Source organism: Mauremys mutica, chromosome 6, assembly GCF_020497125.1.
Source record: "Mauremys mutica isolate MM-2020 ecotype Southern chromosome 6, ASM2049712v1, whole genome shotgun sequence".
Classification (NCBI taxonomy): domain Eukaryota; kingdom Metazoa; phylum Chordata; order Testudines; family Geoemydidae; genus Mauremys; species Mauremys mutica.
The window spans coordinates 5914957-5935890 of NC_059077.1; the positions used below are offsets into that span (position 1 = coordinate 5914957).

General features: G+C 45.4%; 1 protein-coding gene across 11 annotated transcripts in view; it reads right to left on the reverse strand.

The window, feature by feature from the left end:
* The window catches only part of CELF4 (CUGBP Elav-like family member 4), an 860161-nt gene that overhangs the window by 128618 nt on the left and 710609 nt on the right, over window positions 1–20934 (reverse strand). For all 11 annotated transcript variants that reach the window (XM_045021207.1, XM_045021203.1, XM_045021206.1 and 8 more), the window contains 2 exons: window positions 18326–18405; window positions 991–1134 (listed from right to left, as the gene is read on the reverse strand). In XM_045021207.1, the coding sequence (XP_044877142.1) occupies window positions 991–1134; window positions 18326–18405 (224 nt within the window). The remainder of the gene's footprint in view (window positions 1–990; window positions 1135–18325; window positions 18406–20934) is intronic.

Below are 20934 nucleotides of genomic sequence, written 5' to 3' on the forward strand. Positions count from 1 at the left end.
CATTAACGACTGTGAGGTGCTCCCATGCAATGGCACTGAGGGCCAGCTATGTGGCTAGTGGGATTGTGCTGTTGTGTCTACATGTCGTGCCTGGGTTCACCCAATGTCGAGGCACCCAGAATCACTAGTCACTTTTACATCTGCCTACAGCAGGGTTCTTACACCTTCCTCTGAAGCATTTGGTAACAGCCACTCTCAGCGATGCAATACTGGACTAGATGGACAATGAGTCCAATTCAGCAGGGCAGCGCCTGTGTTCCTGCGTAGATGCGTCTCAACTGTTTTGCCTCTTTGTGACCCAGATTTAAGCTCCTTGGGGCAGGGACCACGTGTGAGGCTGCGCGTGTACATGTGTGTGTTACCCGGCATCTTTTGACGACCCTGAAGATGCAAAGACAAAGGCTGCCGTTTTCTACACTGACCACTGATTTGGGGTTCCTGAATATGGGGGCTCACAGTGTGTTGAAAATATGGGCCTGGCTGAATAGATTTGAGAGCCATCTTACCGGCCAATCCGATGCAGTTTAGGGGTGAGAGCCTGGGAAGGCCAGAGGGCTAAACCAGGATGGTTTCCATTTCCTGAAACCAATCTGGGGTTGGATGTTGGTGACAGAAAACTAAAAACTGGTGTGGAATTGGATTCGGGTCCCATTTTATCCAAATCCTTGATGCTTGGTGGTGTCTGGCTTTGGGGGTTATGGTTTGGACCAACTGATCGTAGTTTAGTGGTGGCTGGATGCGTGGCTATGGTTTGGTCATAACTGGAAGCCTCTGTTTTGCCTTCTGTGCTGTCCGGGAAATATCCCAGCCTACAGCAAGCTGAGTGGCTTAGTGGCTCAGACTTGTCTCTGATATATCTCTGCAGAGCTGGTTTAATGAAGGAATCATGCAGTCCTCCTTTCCTTTCCTCCCTGTGTGCTGTGCCATCGGCTGGCTGGGGTCTGGCAACGCAATTCTCCTTAAAATGCAGAGAACAGTACCTATACTTACTGCCTGTGCGTAGGCGCCGTACGCTCCAAACTGGATAGCCATGGGGTTGAACATGCCCATCTGTCCTGCCATTTGCTGCATGCGCCTCATTGTACGCTCCTTGTCCGTGTCTGCAAACTTCACCACCAGGCTCGAGGAGGCCCCCTGGAGGTAGGGAAATAAAAAGAGAGAACACAACCGGGGTATTTTCCCATTAGTGCCCAGTGGGACCACTCTGCATCCACACATATACCAGAGACTGGCTGAGATTCGGCTCCATTGGGCTTTGAAGACAACCCTGGGCATCCTCCCGTGATCTTTAAATTCCACACTGTTCTCAGCCTGCGGCAGGCTGGAGAGAGCAGCAGCAAAGAGGAAAAGGAATCTCTACCACGAGGGTGGGGTGAGTGGGCCATCTGGCCAACTCTCATTCTTCTCCAAGCTCCTCCTTTCTTTGCTTTGGTTTAAATTCTCTCTGCAAAGAGGTGGGCCTTGTTCTTTTCCACCTAGCAAAACTGCTGGTCTGTTAGGGATTTAAACTGAGAGCTGGTGCCATTGCACTGCAAGCTAGTAACTTCTGCACTCCATTTGGCCTGATTTATTTTTTGGACAGTGCAATGGGTTAGTTCTATCCCTGCCAGATCCTGCCTGTGGGACCCCTGCCTCCCCGGCACTCACTATTTTTACGCTTGTGTCTGGTGAGAACACACTGGTCAGCTTTGGCTCCAGAACTTAGCCCCCCACACTCTGAAGATGTTTAAGCATCCTGCAGCATCTCCAGCTAAGTCAGGGAAGGGAAAGTGGAGATAAGTGGATCAGAGTTTCCTCCTCTATCTCGAGAACTGTAAGAAGTTGAGAGGTGACCTCAGGAGCGGTCACGGGGAGATGAGCCCTGCTGTGAATGCAGAGTTTGTTAGCTGCAGTTAGGAAAGCTCTACTCATTTGGAGCACTGGAATTTCTCAGCAAGGAAAACAAGATCACTGCCCTTTTGTGTAAGCTGGCACAGATGGCATGCTCTAATGACAGTGGAAATGAAATAATTAGGGATGGGCAAACTCTTTGTGCCAAACTTTGAACCCACTTGGATTCAAATTGAAGACACATTGACTTGATTGTTGTTGGGTAGGGATTTTCCAAAACACTCAGAGGTGCTTTTTTTATGTGCTCCCGCTGACCCCAGGGGAAGTTTTCAGTAAGAGCAGAGATAAACCAACTCTGAGCACTTTGGAAAATCTCACCTAGTTGGGCTTATTTCCCACTTAGGAGAGAGGACATGGTAGGCACATTGATATTTTTCATGCACATTGTAACAGAACCACAGTGCGGTTAACATATGGGATTTTCTGGTAAGCACATGTAATATATGAGTCATAACTACAGCTGGTAATTAATATGCCTTTTTAACACATGCAAACTCAAACTAATCATGCAGCTAGACTTTCTTCCACTTGCTCCCTTGATGGAACTATGTTTTCTTCTCACTTCTAAGGCCTTGATCTTCTATCCAAATGAGGAAACCCAGATCACCCTAGCAGGTGACTGGTAGGTAGCAATCAGCTGTGAAATGGGACAAGGTGCACGGGTCTCCCTCTCACTCACTCTTGTGTCTTAGGCTCAGTGGGACAAGAGCCTGGCTTTCATTGACCTTGACACTTGAGCCTTGGTACTATTAGTCCAGCAACAGCCAGCAATCTGCAGCGATGTCCATGGTAGCAGCACTGCCAACCTGCTCGGGCCCCTGTCTCCACTAGCAACACAGCATTGCTGCAGATGCCCAGGTGGTCCCATTTCCCTCCCATGGAAAAGTTTGAAAAAATATTCATCCTGGCTTGGGATGTTTGGTGGGAAAGAAAGGTTAAAAAAATCCAGTTATGGGCAAAGCAAAGCAGAATTTTTCCAAGGAGTCAGGCAGCCCAGGTAACTGGGGAGCCAGCTGTCCAAGTAGTCAGGCCGTTTGGCAGCCTGGACAGCCTTCTGTTTGGAGAGCCCAGCTGCTGCTGAGCCAGCCTGGGAGCCTGGGAAGGCGGGTGAGCTGTCAGGAAACCAGGCAGGTCTCCATGGGCCACCTGCCCAGTTTCCATCCGAATGGACCCATTCCCATGGAAAGGTCAGTTTTGTCAAATCAGTCTTTAGCCAGAGAAAACCATTCCATCCAGAAATGTCTGAACCGCTCCAGTGGGAGCCACGCTGTGGCCTCAGTTTAGCACCAGAACAGTTGCACTGTTGCTGGCTATTGCTGCAACATGGGCACTAATTGTTCCAGTATAGATGCACCCTTACGGAGACGGGGAGTATAATTAACTGGCTCTCATTCCGCCCCTCCCCCTCAATTGGGGAATAATATCCATTCCATTGAAGGCAGAGTGCTTTGCTGCTAGTTAGGAATATCTTAATAAAATACTTTAATGCACATACAATGCCTAGCACCACAGGGTCCTGGTCTATGACTCCTGGGCACGACGATAATACAAATAAATTAATAATAACAATAATAGATAAGTCTGTAGGAGTCCCAGCATATGCATATGCAGCACCTTCTGCAGATCCTCGTAAGGAATAAAGAGCTGAGGAATTAACTTGGTAAAGAAACAGTCTGAGGCCACACAATGAGCGATGTTCCCCTGGATTAGCAGCACAGGAAGCGATTTTCATTGGTGAGGAATCTTTCTTTTTGACCTGTCACTCTCTCTCTCTCCCTCTTTCTAATAAATCTATAACCCGCTTGAACAATGTGGTGAAGAACAAGGGAGTGAAACAAATGGCTTAGCAAAACAAAGGGAGGGAGAGATGAATGCCCTATTCAAGGATGTAGAGTGGGATCCAGGAGTTATTAAGAGAGCAAAGTGGAATAAAATCCACATTCACCAGGGTTTCTGCTCAAGGCTGGGCAACTTCTCATTTTTTTTTAATCACATGAGGTAGCTATTGATCCTTCCCCAAATCACATTCTTAATTGCAGCTCATCGACAAATGAATATTTTAATGCATACATTTCCTGCTAATTATCGCCCAGACCGGTCCTTAATTAGATTTCAACACTCATTTAATTAACCCTGATCCAAGAGGCTGTTTGGTAACCTGGATCTAATGATCTGAACCTATTTGCAGCCGTGCTGGAGAGAGGCTTTGGGCCAGGGTAGACTGGGTGGCTCAGTGCAGCTTTGAAGCCTAACACGGCAGAGCTGGGTTAGCCAAGGAGGAACACAGTTTAAAGGACACAAGATTTTGAAGCTGAGTAAAGGGAATTATTGTCATCTCCTGGGAGGTGTTTCAAAGATGCAGAGTGGTCTAGTGGAGAGGGTACTAAGCTGGGAAGAAGCAGAAGCCAGGATGAGACCTTGAGCAAGTCACTTCACCTCTCCGGACACCTTTTTCCCCCACCTCCAGTCCTTTGCTTGTCTTGTCTGTTCAGCCTTTGGGACTGTCTCACTGTGTTTTAGGTACTACCATAATACAGAGGTAGAAATACCCCAATCTACAAATAGTGGGGGATTTGGTATAGCAAATGTTATCCAAATTTTGAAGGAGGAGGAAGAAGGACGTCTACTGGCTGCCGCCAAACAGAAGAAGCATGTTACAAGATTGCTTTATAAAACAGAGATGTCTGTATATATGCAAATATATACAGTATATATGCAAATATAGTTAACAGATAAAGTGCCAGTAGATGGCGCTCACCAATATGCAGTACAGTTGGTTTTATAGGACCAATCAAATTGATCGCTGTGCACTGCAACTGGTGCAACTCTTCACATGCAGTGCTGAACAAACATAGTGGTGGAATCAAGCAGGGCTTTAATCTGAGGATTATCAGGAAAAAATGCCATGCAATGTAAAGGAGACTTATCCTCCATGGTTGTTGCTTCATTTGCAACACAGAGTAACTTGGCATCTACACCTCTGTTTATTCAGACATTTAGAATTCTGTTAATTCTGAGAACTGAGTGTCGTTGTGAATTGATGTGGCTGGCGCGGAAAAATGAGGCCTTCATCTGACATATCTAAGGCTTGCCAAGGCAGGTAAGACCTTGACAGCAACGGATGGTTAGTTGGCAGATGTTTTCCTCCACCACAGCTAGATTTTGCCTTTAATCCTCAGAAGAACAAAATTAATGCCAATGGGAATTTTCCACAAGGATCCCACTGTGTCACAAGTAATAGATGACTACTGTGTGAAAGGGAGGGTGTTGGACAAGTGGTTAGAGCAAAGGCCTGGAAGTCTGGATTCCTGGGTGACATTATTAGTAGCAGTATTACAAGTAGTGCTTAGAAGCCTCAAATGACATCAGCACCCCAGTGCGCTAGATGCTGTACGTGCACCAGCAAGAGACAGCCCCTGCCCTTCAGAGTTTACATTAAAAAAGACCCCAACAAGACAGAGAGAGAACTGAGAGTCACTGTTGTTATCTCCATTTTATAGCTAAGGAACTGAGGCCCAGAATAACTGGACCACCTACAGTTTATGTGTGGCAGAGTCAGGAACTGAACGCAGCTATTCTAAATTACAGGCTTATACACTAAGCATAAGACCACACTTCATCTCCAGCATCTGCCACTAATTCATCATGTGGGATCATGAAGGTCATTAAATTAAAGGCCATTGATTTAGTTGGGGTTGGTCCTGCTCTGAGCAGAGGGTTGGACTAGATGATCTCCTGAGGTCTCTTCCAACCCTAATCTTAAGAACATAAGAACATAAGAATGGCCCTACTGGGTCAGACCAAAGGTCCATCTAGCCCAATATTCTGTCTTCTGACAGTTGCCAATGCCAGGTGCCCCAGAGGGAATGAACAGAACAGGTGATTCTCAAGTGATTCTATGATTAAATGGGCCAGATTCCCAATGGACATGGGTGGGGAATTATGTAGGGCGTTCGTGTGAAATATATATCACTTCCCAAGGCAGTTAAAACCCGAGTTGGTGTAAACTGGTGTAGCTACCAGCTGAGAATCTGGCCTTAGTCTTCTGCAAAATGAGGATAATAGAATTGGCCCCCTGCCTACTGTTATCTACGGACAGGCTCCCATTGGACTCCATGGGATTGGGCCCCCTCAGTACTTCCTGAGCCCACAGGGTGTTATGAGGCTTAAATCACTAATCTGTGAAAAGTGCTTTGAGATCCATGGGTGAAAGCTGCTGCACACCTTGGATGGAGAAGGGTTATTTATGTCTCCATCTCATGGATTCATTGCTTTTAAAGCCAGAAGGACCATGATGAAGATCTAGCCTGACCTCCTCATCTCCCTGTCTGATTATTCCACACAAAGCATTATTATAGGTGCGTCCTAGTGCCGTTCGGAGAGGAGAATGTTGGACCACGAAGGACCACATGTGGGCCTCATCCAAATCTCATGGAAGTCACTGACTTCCACTGGTTTTGAATCAGGCCCTTAATGAACACGAGGCAGTGCCATATAATTCCTTTGCAACAACCTGGCTAAAATTGGAGCTGATCTCCTTTCTTCCTGACCTCCTTTATTAAGTGCTATGAGATCTACTGCCGAGAAGCACTATATAAGAGGTAGATATTATTTCCCATTCGCTCCTAGGCTGGCAAGTCTACTTAACATGACTATCCTTGTTTGTTCCTCTGGTGCAGCTGGTAATATATTACTCCCCTTAGTCAGCACCGGCAGACATTCTGCAGCCTGGCGCTCTGAGGGAAAGAAAAAATGGAGGTAAAAATACCCCTCCACTACACTCACTTTGTAATCCCTAATCAGAGTCCTCTGTGGGAAAAAACTAATTTCCCAGCCTGTCTTGACGTGTGAAATAAAGTCATACTTGAAAACGGGTGCTTGACAGGTCGCTTGTGAAATTTCATATTCAACTAAAAATAAAATATCCATCCATTGATATTTCATTAAAAGGGCACGAAAACAAATCTTTTCCCTGGATGTCTGGAGTGCTTCCCATTAGTTATGGCCCTTCAAATGGAGCGTATACACAAATTAAGCATAAACTTTACAGAAGACTAAATAATACTGTACTACCCCAGGTAAACCTATGTCTTCTAGCACAATTTTCAATGAAAAAGTCTTGATAAATTATGTCACTGAGAAGTACAATGCCGTATATATATATATTTAGTGGAGCCTATAAGTATTAGGACCTCTGGGCTCAGTGAGGCAACTCGCCCTAGTAATATTTAGATTATTTTATAAACTCATGAATTACAGCCCTGATTCAGCAAAGCATTTAAGCACATGCTTAATGTTAATTATCTGAGTGGCCCCATCGGAGTTAAGCATGGGTGATAGCGCTTTGCCGAATTGGGGCCTATATCTGTATGAGTGGGGTCAGCTCACTGGGTAGATCAAGGGCTGGGGAGTCAAAAGTTTTTGGCTGCTGAAAGTTAGTCTGCGAGGCTGGGATTTAAATGTGTCCAAGAGATTTAGGTGCCCAAGTTCAATTAGGGTCCTTTTGAAATCGCAGCCGTGTGTCCATATCGAGGCACCTACGTCAGTGGAAACTGCTGGGTGTTCAGCACTTTTGAAAATCAGGCTACTTATTTAGTTGCCACAATATGAATTTAGGTGCCCAAGTTTGAAAATCTTGGCCTGCAGTTTTATTCCCAGCTGTGAAACTGATTTGGATAGGTGCCCTTGGGCAAGCCATGAAGGGCAATATTTCCAAATCAGCATGGCTGAAGTTAGGCACTGAGCATCAATGGGAGAAGCTGGTTGCCAAGACTGAAAACAGAGCTACATCGGCTGATGTAAATCTGTGTAGCTCCACTGAAATCAAGGCTGCTGTATAACATCAGCTGAGGATCTGGCCCCAGTTTGTAAAGAAACTTGGGTATCCTTGAAGTTTAGGACAGGAAGTGAAAAAGAACAGTGTACCCAATTAGACCTTGCAGAGGACAGGGAACGTTAGATAGGCAGAATGTAATTACACAAGCTGGAATTAGGCCAGGACATCAGGATGAACTACCCTGCTCTTGTGAAAGATGCCATGTTTTTTTCATACTCAGGGCTTCAATTTCATGTCTCATCTGAAAGATGAGTGGGAAGGCAGCCACAAGGAGCGATTTAACTTTAGAGTCCTGAGAGCCAGTTTAGACACGCTCAAGCCGTGGGTGACAGAGACGGAAGGAGATAGGAGACATTCATCCAGCGCTTGAGCGACAGAGGCCTTTGATAATGCTACTCCCTTGGTAAGGGAATGTCTAAGCAGAGATAGTAGCTGCAGGTACTTCCATCTACAGGTCTCCTGAGTTGTAATTTATTTGGAGTAGATGCTTGATTTAGGTCTTACTCCCCCACACACTTGTGAGTTGGTATCACTCTGAGCTAAAGTAATTGCTTCCTGCAGGGTAACTGAAGTATTAATTAGTGGAGAAACTGCACCTGATTTTAACAAGGAATAAGTAGATACATACCTCACATATTAGAAAAGGCCCCCGAATCAAAACCCCAGGTCCAAATAACTCAACACTGTGGGAAAGGCTGGATCCCAATCCAGAGCTGGATTTTGTGGTTCAATCTATTTATAATAAATTCACACACGCCAGAGCTATTCCCATTGCTTCATGTGCTACTGGAAGGTGATTGTTATTGTTTAGTAATGGTCAAAATGTATTTTTTTCCATGAAAAATTTTGACAAAAAAGAAAAAAAAAGGTTTTCATTTAATTTTATTGGGTTTTCATAGAAAAACTGAAAACCCCCAAACATTTTTTCTTTTTGTTAGGGTTTTTTTTTTAAGGTTTTATTTTTTCAATGAACTTTTTTTTTGGAAAATGGATATTGTCTGAAAATAAACCTTGTTACTGTGAAAAAACCATTTTTCATGAGCAGCTCAATTATTTATTTTATGGGAGACCCAGCTAAGATCAGGACCCTTTGCACTAGGCATGGTACAAACACATAGTAGAGACAGTCCCTGACGTACAATCTAAATAGGCGAGATGGACAAAAAATGGGAAGGGACATAGTCACTGATAGGAGAAGTGAATTGTCTAAACGTAAACAGCAGGTCAAAAGCTCAGCTGGGAATAGACCCTAGATCACTCCAGCACCCTACCCCTGGGATGATACTTCTGCTCAGATACCGAAATGATGGTTTGGTTTAAGAATTTCAGTAGACTAGACTGGAATGATTTTAAAAAGAAACAAAAGTTAAAGAAGGGCCAGCAAATTAGGGAGATATACAATTTTTAAATAGCTTGTTTTAAAATTGGAATAGTGCACAGGCTAAGGAATACTGCAATAATATTATTTAGTTAGAAATATACTGCCCATTAAAGCATGTTACAAATCACTTCGATACTGTATCCATTCTGTATTAACACATTTCACTATGAAAGCCTAAATAATAATGTCTTTGGACTTACACAGCACGTTCCATCTCAAGTGTAGCTCCATTTACTTCAATGGAGTGATGCTGATTTATATTAGCTGAGGATCTGGCCCTTTATATGCCAAAGAATCCGCTTCCATTTGGACTGAAACCAATGGGAATGAGGCATACATTTTTAATGGGGAGAGTAATTAACCACTGGAACAATTTACCCAGGGTTGTGGTGGATTCTCCATCACTGACAATTTTTAAATCAAGATTGAATGTTTTTCTAAAAGACCTGCTCTAGGAATTATTTTGGGGGCAGGTCTCTAGCCTGGGCTATACAGAAGGTCAGACTAGATAATCACGCTGGTCCCTTCTGGCCTTGGAATCTATGAGTGAAACATGGTAACTGTTGAACCATGCACCACAGCACCATGCAAGAGTTTAGGGCAGGAAATGAAGCAGAATATCATATCTGATTGAAACTGCCAGGGGATTTTAGGAACCCAGAATGTAATTACTCATTGGCATTTGGCTGGGACACCTGGGTTAATAAATCTAATTTTGCCAAAAATACTGTGGGATCTTTCACAACCACAAATTGCAAAGGTCTCGGCTTAATATCTCATCTGAAAGTTGGTATTATGATCTTGACCTTTAAAAACAATCTTGGTCACCATTTGACCGCTTTGACCGAAACCAATCAAGTCACCTACAACTAAAGGCCGTTCTGGAATGAGTAAACACATGCAGATTCCTGAGGAGTATCTGTGTAGGCTATGGGAAAGGGGTTCGTTCATTCCTGAAGAGACTTCATGGGAACTTCTTCGTTCCATCCAGTGATGATATCGTGCTTTAAGGGTGAGCTGGCTGGAAGACAGGGATTCAAGGAAAATAGGTGGAAGCATCTCGAGTGATTCAAACCTGGTCAAAAGCCCATGGAAAGGTCCCACTGACTTCACTGGGCTTTGGAGCAGGATCCTAGTGAGAAAGAGGTGCAAGAAAGGAAAAGAAAACCATCAAAGTGATAAAGATCCAGTCCTGGGACTGTAATTCCTCCTCTTCTACAGGAAGAAGGTGTTCTTAATACAGGATCTCTGTGTTATCCAATGGAATTCCCTCTATTGGGCTAGAAATCCCCCTGTGAGAGAGGGAATGTTTGTCTCCAGGACCATAGGTTTATAAATGGCTGTGGTCCCTCAGGAAAGGTCAGTGCTTGGAAATTATTTTAGGCCTCCTAGGTTCTAATTTCATCCAAAAGAGACAGGCGTTGAGCGTGGAATACCCTGTGGGGGATGCTTCTGATGGCATTGAGACCTCTACAACGTTCCGCTGCCGCGTCTTTCTTCCCCAACCCCCCGGCCACCTCCTCCTGTTGTTGATTTAGTTCCTTCCTCCCTTTGGAGCCATAAAAGGACATTATAGCGCCAATTAGCTCCTTTTGTCTAAAGCAAAGATGTGAGGCTCACTATCGCTTATCCCTCTTAGCCCATTTGGAGGTAATGAATTCTGCAGCGCAGAACAGTTTGAAGGGAAGAAAGAGAGAGAAAGACGGCAACTGAAGCCTATCAACTCCCCTGGGCCTCTTAGCTGTCCTGCCAGATGCCTGCACTGCTACAGAGATGTGACTAGAGAGGAAATGCAGCTCAGTTGAGTGCTTCGGCCCCAAAAGGCCATCTTCGGTGCCGGTATGATTCATACCCCCTGTCAGGCAGCCGGGCTGCCTGGCATTCTATTCCGGGGCCTGGAAACATCTGATTTATTAGTTCATTTATGAAACAATGGGGAAGGAAGGGAACGTTGCCCTGGGATTTTATTTTATTTTATTGCAGGACATAAGGGATATTATTGCCGGGGGCTACTGGAACCTCTGGCTAAGGAAGTGAAACAAGTGGTGGTGGTGGCAGGAGTGGGGTGGGCCAAACTCTGAAGGTGTATCCTCTCTTGGGGGACCTGGTGACTGAGGAAAAACTGACCCCTAAGTTTTAGGTTGTGGTAACTTTTGATAGCAAACAGAGACTGGGGAACACATGAGTCTTTGGATGGGATTTTCGACCAAATGCTATTGTAGGAAAATGCCGATTCTTCAAAACGGAAACTTTTTGTGGGAACATATCAGTTTCGACAAAACTTCAATTGGGAAAGATTTCTCAGGAGTTTGAGAGTGAGAGAATGAGACCAACTCCTCCCAAATACCCAATAGTCCAGTGGCTTGGTCAACTACTGAGAGATGGGAAATCCAAGTTCAAATCCCTTCTTTACATCAGATACAGAGGAGAATTGAACCAGGGTCTCCTACATGCACGGGTAAGTACCCTAACCACTGGACTAAAGGGTACGAGGCCCACCTCCTTCTCTCTCCCTTTTTGTTTGGAGTTAGGCATGTGCTACCACCTTTCTTGCAAAAAAATGGCTTAGGTGCCTACCCACAATTCCTGGCTGAGAATCCCAACTGGAGATAGGTGCCTCACTCCTGGAGAGAGGTGGGGCTGAGGCCTCACCCCTGTCTTCAGCATCTCCCATTGACTAGCTTAGGTGGCTCCCCTCTCTGCACGCTGGCTTTTGCGGCTCCCATTCTTAGGTGCCTCACTCAGAGCTGTGGATTCCACAAGCTGCAAGGGGCTATGATGCTGAATTCTGACGCACCTAAGTCCCTTTGTGGATTTAGCCCCAAGCTCTTTGGGACAGCACAGTGTCAAGCCCACTGTTGGCATTCAGCAAAGAATATGAAGTGCAAATGGTTCCCTTGAAACACTTGATGATGCTGATGATTTACTCATCCGGCACCAGCAGCCCACTAAGTCCTCTACTGACAGGGGTAACGACAAGATGCCAGCCCTGAAGAGCTTGCAATCCAGAGAGATGACATATGCACATAAGCACTGGAAGGCAAGGGGGTGGAAGGGTGGTGCCATTCAACTTGTCTCTTGTTAATGCCATGATTTCTTTCTAATCACCCTCACTGTGTTGTTAACCTTAATATTTTAGACATTCAAGGGTCCTTGAGTTAACTCTTCTCTGCTGGGGCTAGGGTGTGCAGCTGCTGTGACCATTTCTATCGATTGGCTTATTACGTCTGTGAATTGTGCACAATGTTCCTCTAGGTCAAACCATGCTGTTCTCACTGCCATCCTCCCGCCCACCTGTTTGTTTCACCTACATGCTATGTCTTGCCTTTTAGCCTGTAAGCTTAGGGGACAGGGACTCTCTTTTATGGTGTCTACCCAGTGCCCAGCACAAAGAGGGAGCAGCTTAGCTGAGGCCTCTTGTGGCTACCGCAATACAAACAGTCAGTAGAAACCATTGGAGCCTGGTTGTGGAGAAGGAATCTGCTAGGGTGAATCCAACCCTGCTCCCACTGAAGTCAGAACATCTCTCGGCATCTAAAGGAGCAGGCCACATCCCTTGAGGCTGCATGCACTTGGGACTTACACCTGCCAAACCTACTCAAGTGAGGAGCTCTGCTGACTTCCCACAGGTGAGTCTTCCTGGCATGACTGGAATATGGCAGGATTTGGGTTTGGGTCAAATGCTCCCCAACTTTGCAGAAAATGACACAACTGCCTTTAAAAAAATTAAAAACCAGGTAGCTGCCAGGATCCCGCAATGAGAAGTGGAGTGTGTGTGTGTGTGTGTGTGTGTGGAGGGGGGGGGCTGGGGAGGGAAGAGACAAGGAAAGTTTCTCCTATGAAAGAAATGATCCAATTTGAAGTAAGTCCCTTATGGGAAAAGCTGTGACAGAGGCTGCTCTGTTCCTGTTAATTTTCACAGTGCAGCTGTCAGCGGGTCTGTAAATAGTACTCCATGAAGCCAGCACTTCCTATCCACACATCAACCGTTCAATTAACAGAAGAACAGAAGAAAGAAATAAAGTGCACCACAGCCTTCTATCACGGCTTTGATGTTTCCCAGCAATTTATGAAAGTGTACACAAACCTAATTACAAGCCCCACTGCTTCCCATTTACATGGAGCTTCTCAAGTTCAGAGCTGTTTATATCAAAATAATTGTTAAAAATACCTCAGCTGATGTATGGCATTGTGGGCCTCTGCTCACCGCAGCCACCACGCTCCTCCTCCTGGGGAGCTTCTGCCTACCCAGCACTTTGGCACAATAAAAGTAGCTTCCCCACCGCTGTGCATGCGAGTTGCGCAAGATACAACTTCATCAGGACCACAGTAGCTTGTTTCCTCTCCTCCCTCTACTTGCCCATCTCCTCCCACTTTCCTTCCACCTCTCCTGTAGTCTGTCTCTGCATTTACCCCCATCCCGAACTTGGCTGAATGTTCCTCTGCTATGCTATGGTGGAATGACCACAGCTGTCTGTCCCCCTCTCCTCCCCATCACACTGTAAAGGAAGTATCAGAGGGGTAGCCGTGTTAGTCTGGTTCTGTAGAAGCATCTGATACTGTACAGGTTATCTGCACTATAGGAATGTATAATAATAATAATAATAATAATAATAATAAAAACAATAGTACTAATACTGTAGCTTACAGGTTAGTATTTTTTGGTATCACTGCCCTCTACTGGTTGGATGCAGAATCACTCAGCTGTGTGTCATCAGCTCCGGCATGTTAATGCAGCGTCTCCAGGAGTTTACATGGTAGGGACCTGTGCTTGGGAGTGGGGATCTGAGTTTTATCGCCACTCTGACCATCAAGTGCCAGGTGGCTACTGACTGCAGGAGCATGACAACCAGGATGGCCCCAGGTGCGGCATGAATTTGTTTGTTACACTAATAAATATTTTAGTAACTCCGATCCAGTGACCTATGTGATCCGATCCAGAGTTTTCGTCCCACCAATCTAGTGAACGACAAAATCTGTTCCAGCCTGAAGAGAGAATTTCCACGTTGAGTGCAGGCAGCAAAACAGCTGCTTCTCTGGGCTATTAAATTCAGTAAAAGCTAGGAAGACCTCAGAATTTTCAGGGTCATGGCTGGGGTAAAGAGCAATAGGACACATGGCTGATGGTGCTGAATCAATACTTTTCTGGTTGTTTAAAAAACTCAAGTAAATAAAACCCATTGCAGAAGTCTCAACTGGCTGTCAAGCTAGTCATAAGCAACTGGGAATTTCCCATTGCCTTCCTGGGAGAGAGGGGATATTGAGAAAGGATCTGGAGGAAGACAGGGTGCTGACTAAAGCTGGTTGAAAACTGCTTTTATTTTCAGCAGAAAAAAAATGACTCTGTCAACACCCCCCCAAACTCAAAAGTTTTCAAGCTTTAAACAATTCCATTGTCAGCTTTGCCAGGAAAAGTTGACTGCTTCTGTGGAGAGGAGACACTTTCCTCAAAGTGTAGCTGAAAAGCCAATGTTTTCTCTCCTTCTAAGCTCCTTGGGGCAGGGACTGTCTTTTTGTTCTGTCTTTGTACAGCACCTAGCACAATGAGGCTGTGACTGGGGCTCCTAGACACTCTGGTTTTAATAGTATAGTAAAAAACAAACTAACTGTGTGACCTTGAGCATGTCACTTGTTCTCTGTACATCCTCTGAAGGGATGCTGAGGGAGCAAGCAGAGAGGTAGGAGGAGAACCAGGAAAGGACAGAGTGACAGGAGCCATGGAACCCAGGCTAAAGGGGGCCATATAAGTACCACAGACAGAGAAATGTGGATGAAACTGTTGGCCTCATATAGAATGAAAGGATTTAGAGTCAGTAAAATAAACTCAGGAAAAGATTGTGAGGTGCTTAGATACTAAGGTAAAAGAGGCCGTAAAAACACCATCAGTCAACAGCTGTGGATGAAACAGTTGACCTAATACAGAAGCAAAGGACTTACGGGCAGTAATGCCCCGATCAGCTGCTTTGGAACAAAGAATGGCTCTTTTGTACCACCATTGCTTGCACTGTTGCTGGTCTCTCTAAGGAAGAAAACAAATTCTTGCAGAGGTACAGGGTGTGTGATGAATGGCAGCCAGGCATCTATCCGAGGAAAGGGTTTTAAAAAAAAACTTTCACAAAAGGAAGTTGCTTTTTGAAACTATTTGGTAGCATATGTTGTGTGAACAGGAAGTCACAGCAGAGCAATAATCCTGGCAGCTGTGGAGAAACAGGAGCCTGCTGCAAGAATGAATGGCTCGAGACCTGACAAGAATGATGATGGATGCGCCGTTGGTTGTACACGAGGATGAGGCAAGAGCCATTTAAACTGGCTGAACCACAGGGACAACTTTGAGTTGGCATTGCAGCCGGACAAGCTGGCCTAGTGCTAATGGTGCTGAGGCAGAGGGGTAGCACAGAGGCTGATGGTTCTGAGTGTCCCGAGCAGAGTGTCACAACTGGACCTGCAGCCATTACGCAGCTGATTAGTTTCATTGGCACTGCTCTCGCAAAGAACAAGGCCCAAGGCTCTAGCCGTTTGGGTCATTAATGACTATTCTGCACCTTTGGTAAGAGCAGGAGTGATAGTTCTGTGGCGCTGGTCAAATTGCAGTCTGGTCATTTGGAAATGTATCGTTCCTTGCTTCCTACCTCAAAAGAAAGATTCAGAGAAAAAACAGGACACAGCAAGAAAACAGATGAGCTGTCTCCAAGGGATCTATGCTCATTAACACCAGCAGGGGATCTGGTCTTTGATCCATATCGTTCTCCCAGGAATGCTTTCTGCTGACCCTTTGCTCTCTGTTCACCTTCCCCCGCGGTCCGCTTTCCTTTCTCATTGTGTTACCCATCTCATTCTGACTAAGCTTAGTGGGGTGAAATCCTGCATCCACTGAAATCAATGGCAAAACTCCCATGGACTACAATGGGGCCAGGATCGAACCCTTGATGGTCTCATTTGCCTGAAAACCACATTATCCTCACTCCCATACAAATAATAAATGCCATACAAATAATAAATGCTCATTTTTCCTCCCCTTTCAAGAGGTTGCAGTATACGTCTCCACTTCCTGTCCAATTTGTCAGTGTAGTATTGCTGTGTGCTGTTCAACAGCTGCTACGTTCTACCCCTGAGGTGGCTGTATTCGCTCTCTCTCTATGGCCCAATCCTGAAAGACACTGAGTGTCCTTCAACTCAATTGAAATGGATGGGTGCTGAGGTTGCTTGTAGGCTTGGTCCTGTGGGATTGTGCGTTTGCTTGTGGGACTTACAAAGCACTTTGGAGTCCTTGTGGATGCAAGGCATTGTACATGGTCAAGCTAAAGTTATGAAGCCTTCTACGTAGCCACAGGTTTGGTTATTCAAGGATATTTCAGGCACCAGTAGTTAACAGAAATGGTAATAACCATCCGGTATAAGCGAACAGGAAAAACGATTGAGGCAACGGTCCAAATTCTGCACTGCCCTTCACCCTGAGAAACTCAGCTGATTCACTGGAGTGGCAGAGGAGCAATTCAGTGCAAATTCTGACCCCAATGCACAGGAGATAGATCTGAGTGGTGAGGGACGGTGAGGAAAAAGGAAGATGGCAGGATAACAGCTGGACTGGTGGTGAACTATATTTTGTGCACAGCTCGTCTACATGACAACTTGTTCGTATTACCCTTACTTCACCCTCCTCCTTTCCCCCAGCCCTCACCTGTGGTTCCCCCCGCCCACCTCTCGCATCTTGTCTTTAACAAAGATTGTAAATCCCTTGGGGACTGCCTCTTTGCTACATGTCTGTACAATTCCGAGCCCGGTGAGGCCCTGATCCCTGACTGGGGTGGGGGAGTGCTATCTTGAGAGATTCGTAGATTTTAAGGCCAGAAGGGGCCATTATGATCAACTAGTCTGACCTTCTGCATAACACAGATCAGAGAATTTCATCCAGTGGTTCTTTCATCAAGCCCATAACTTTTGGTTGAGCTATAGCAGGGCTTTTAGAAAGAGACGGCCAATCTTGATTTAAAGACTTCAAATGATGGAGAATCCACCACATCCCTGGCCAAGTTGTTCCAATGATTAATTACCCTCACTGTTAAAAATGTGCACTTAATTTCTTTTCTGAAGTTGTCGAGCTTCAGCCTCCAGCTATCGGATCTTGTTCTGCCTTTGTCTACTACACGGAAGAGCTCTCTACTATCTAAAATCTTCTCTCCTCGTAGATACTTGTAGACCATGATCCAGCCACTTCTTAACATTCTCTTGGATAGACAAAAGAGATCGAGCTTTTCAAGACTCTTATTCTAAGGCAGGTTTTCTAGACCTCAAATCATTCTTGTCGCTCTTTCCTGAACCCTTTCCAATTTGTCAATATACTTTTTTATCCTTGTAGTATAATAAAAGTCACAAACCAATAACAATAAAGCAAAAAATGTTAGGACACATTATCTCTCCCTAAGGTTACTAAATTGTGCATCCTCCTCTGTGTAAGGCAGATGTGTGTGAGTGTGTGTGTGTGTGTGAGAGAGAGAGAGAGAGAGAGAGAACGAGCAAAATAAGCCTTCCAAATTTTCCCCAAATATCAGGCTTGAACCTCAACCCTACCAGGCATTTGTCCAAATGGAATGAGCTGAGGTTGATGGCCAGGAAGACTCTCTAAATATCTTCACAGCTTTTTTAATTCTAAGCTGTACAGATGAGGATAAGAACTGCATTTTGCACTTTTCGGTGGTTGCACGGAGGTGCAAATCACAGTACTGCTTGGCTCTAAATTCTGCTTCCATCATATTTGTGTGCTTTTCTCTGCTGAACACCAAAAAGGTTCCTCATTGTTCCCATATAGACCGTTATTCCTTGGCAAAGAAAAAGCATTTAGACACTGGCAACAAGCCTGAATCATCCCTGTGCAACCAGTGGGGTTACCCCAAGGATAAATCTGGCCCAGCTGGTACAGCATTTGTGACTGTGTGTCTTTGCAGACAATCAAAACTCTATCATTACTGGTCACGGGACACTGTGCCTCTTCAGCTCACACGGATGTGAAACGATACAGTGCCACCCTGGCCTTTTAATTGAGTAGCTAAACAAACCTGAGGCCCCACACGCCTCAGCTGCTATCCATTTTTCCTGGAAGAAGATTCAGAAAGCACTAATAAATCATCAGCCCTTCCTCCCCTCACCCCTTCATCAGGCCTCTGGGCAGCGTGGGCAGAATAGACCCACAAGGCGTTCTCCTCCATTAGCCTGCTACTCACCGGCATTGTCTGGCTGCCATGCAAGGCGTTGATGGCTGCTTGGGCCTCTGCATGCGAGGAGTATTTCACAAATGCACACCCTGCAAGAGGAGGGAGAGGAAAGAGAAGGGTTTTTAAAAACAGAGATCCGAAAGCAGCAGGCGGCTAACATGGGCAACCGCAGCCAGCCACGTGAAAGGGATTTAGTCTATTGAAAACCCACATGGCTCTCCTAGCTACATAAATTGTTTGCTATTTGTAGAGTGCCACAGATGGGAATCACCCATTACAGTCCACAATGGCTCATCTCTGCCCCAAAGAGCTTGCCGTGATGACTTTTGGCACGAGAGGTGAGAACAGGAATTGTATTTATGGAACGGCCACCACCTTGGCCAAGGCCAGCTATAGAACCATGGACTTCCAGCTCTAAACAGCAAGTGTCATGACAACTTGAGCTGGAGAGCCATTCCTTGGAGCTGTGGGCTGCAACCGAGTCATATCCCCTCTGTGTCAGACACAGCAAGGACACACAACACACACAGGTCTGGGGGTTACATTTAGGCATTCAGAGGTCATTTCTCTTAGCCTCTTCTAGCCAGGTTTGGGGGCTGAGTGGTGAATTTGTATGTAGGCACATCAGGTTTTAGTGTGATGAGCACCATATCATAACTTTACCCAGGAGTAAGCCGTGTGTCAGGGGCAGGGAGTCTCACATCATCAGTATAGAGAAGGTATCACTATAACTATTTGAACTGACACAGAAGAAGATAAGAGATGTGCTGACTTTCACATAAGCAGTGGCCGAGGTGAGAAAACCCCCAGAAGTCCTGGCTTTCAGCCCTTTCTCATACTACCTGGCTATCCTCCCACACCTACCCCTGAGGATTACAAACAAGGCTATTGAAAGCACGGGAGTTAAAAACACTGGTTTTTTGGGGGGGGAAGGGGGAAACAAGCCCAACCCTAAAATGTAATTGGGAACCTGTACATTTCCCCCCAAAAGCTCAGACTGCCTCTCGGGGAAGTGTAGCAACTGTTATTAGAGGGATCTAACTTATAAGGGGCTAAGGGGAGACCACCATGAGAAAGTGAGATAGATAAACCTCAGCTGGAAACAATAAGGATCGATTATCAAATAATCACAGACCAGCATTCCTGGACTCCTGAGATACTTCACCTTCCTTTTCACTAATCAGAGATAATCCAGAATCAGGGTGTTTAAGTATTTGCAGAGATTCTTTTGCACTTTCTGCCTCTAAAAGGAGGATGATTAGCAAGCATACAAAAGCTTTCCAGGTCCAATAGCCCCGAATTTTGGCTGCAGCTATCAAACTGTGTTCCTTTGTCTCTTAGAGTGAAATCCACCCTCTCTGCATGAAGCCTCAATCAGTGGGAGCTATGCACGGGTTGGAGGAGATGGAATTTACCCTGTTCAACCCACAGGGTGTCAACACAACCCCTGTGCCACCGTCATTCCCTGTTGGGTTTTGAGGTAAGGGTTAGCTGAAATTCTTGCTCTGGACAACGGACCAGTGGTAGTTAGGCACCTGGAATGCAGACAGACGTCTACATGAATTTTCAAAAAGCAGCTCTGCACCCGCCTCCCATTGAAATAAATAAGAGTTAGGCACCGAAGGCGCTTTTGAAATTTGCTGCCTGCAAATTCAGGTGCCCAAACGTCTTAAAAGGTGCCTAGTTTTTAGTTTATCACTTCCTGAAAAATCAAGGTCTCCCTCAAAGGTGTTGAGATCCTCTGCAAGTCCCTCAAACAGAGGCACCCAATACCATTAAACACTTGAAAATGTAGGGCCAGCTACTCAGCAGGGGCTACACTGATTTAATCCAGCTGAGGATTTGGTTCCTAATATCTAAGCAGTATAAGAAACTGCATAGACTAGACTAGACTAGAACAGAAAAACAGCCAAAGCCAAAAGTACACTATAGGCATCGTCAGATGGGTGTCAGCAGCAGCAGCAGCACGTCCCATGGGTATCACCACTGGAGGTCTCTGCTGGGACAGCTCACCCTGATATGCTAGTGGGGAAGAAATGGAACAACATGCAGGAATTGGGGGGTTGGGGGGGAGGATATTATATGCTCTTTGCCAAATGGGGTGAAATATGCAGTGTGCAAAAAAATGCAACAACACAATAGACCTTATATGTGGTGGTGTTTAAAAACATAAAATCAAATAAATAAGATGATTAAATGCATAAAAATGGAACGAAGAAAAAGGCCCAGCGTATTGATTATTTGTCTTCCCGTAGCACCTCGAGAGTCCAGAGAAGATCAGGGCCAATGAGATGATTGCTAGACACCGTACGAACACCTAGGAAGACTCAGTCCCTCCCCCGAAGGGGTGCACTCTAAATAGATGGGACAAGCAACAGGTGGGAGAAAGGCAGTATCATCAACTGCATTTACAAATATTGTTTACAGATGGGACCCTGAGGCCCAGAGAAATTAAGGGTCACGCTCAAGGTCACACAGTGATAAACTGAAGCCAGATCTCCTGAGTCTGAGCCAAATGCCTTAATTACAAGCTCATCCTTCTACTCTTAGGCCTTGTCTGTTACTAAGGGCTGGTCTACACTGGGGGGTGGGAGGGTTTTGAACTAAAATACGCAACT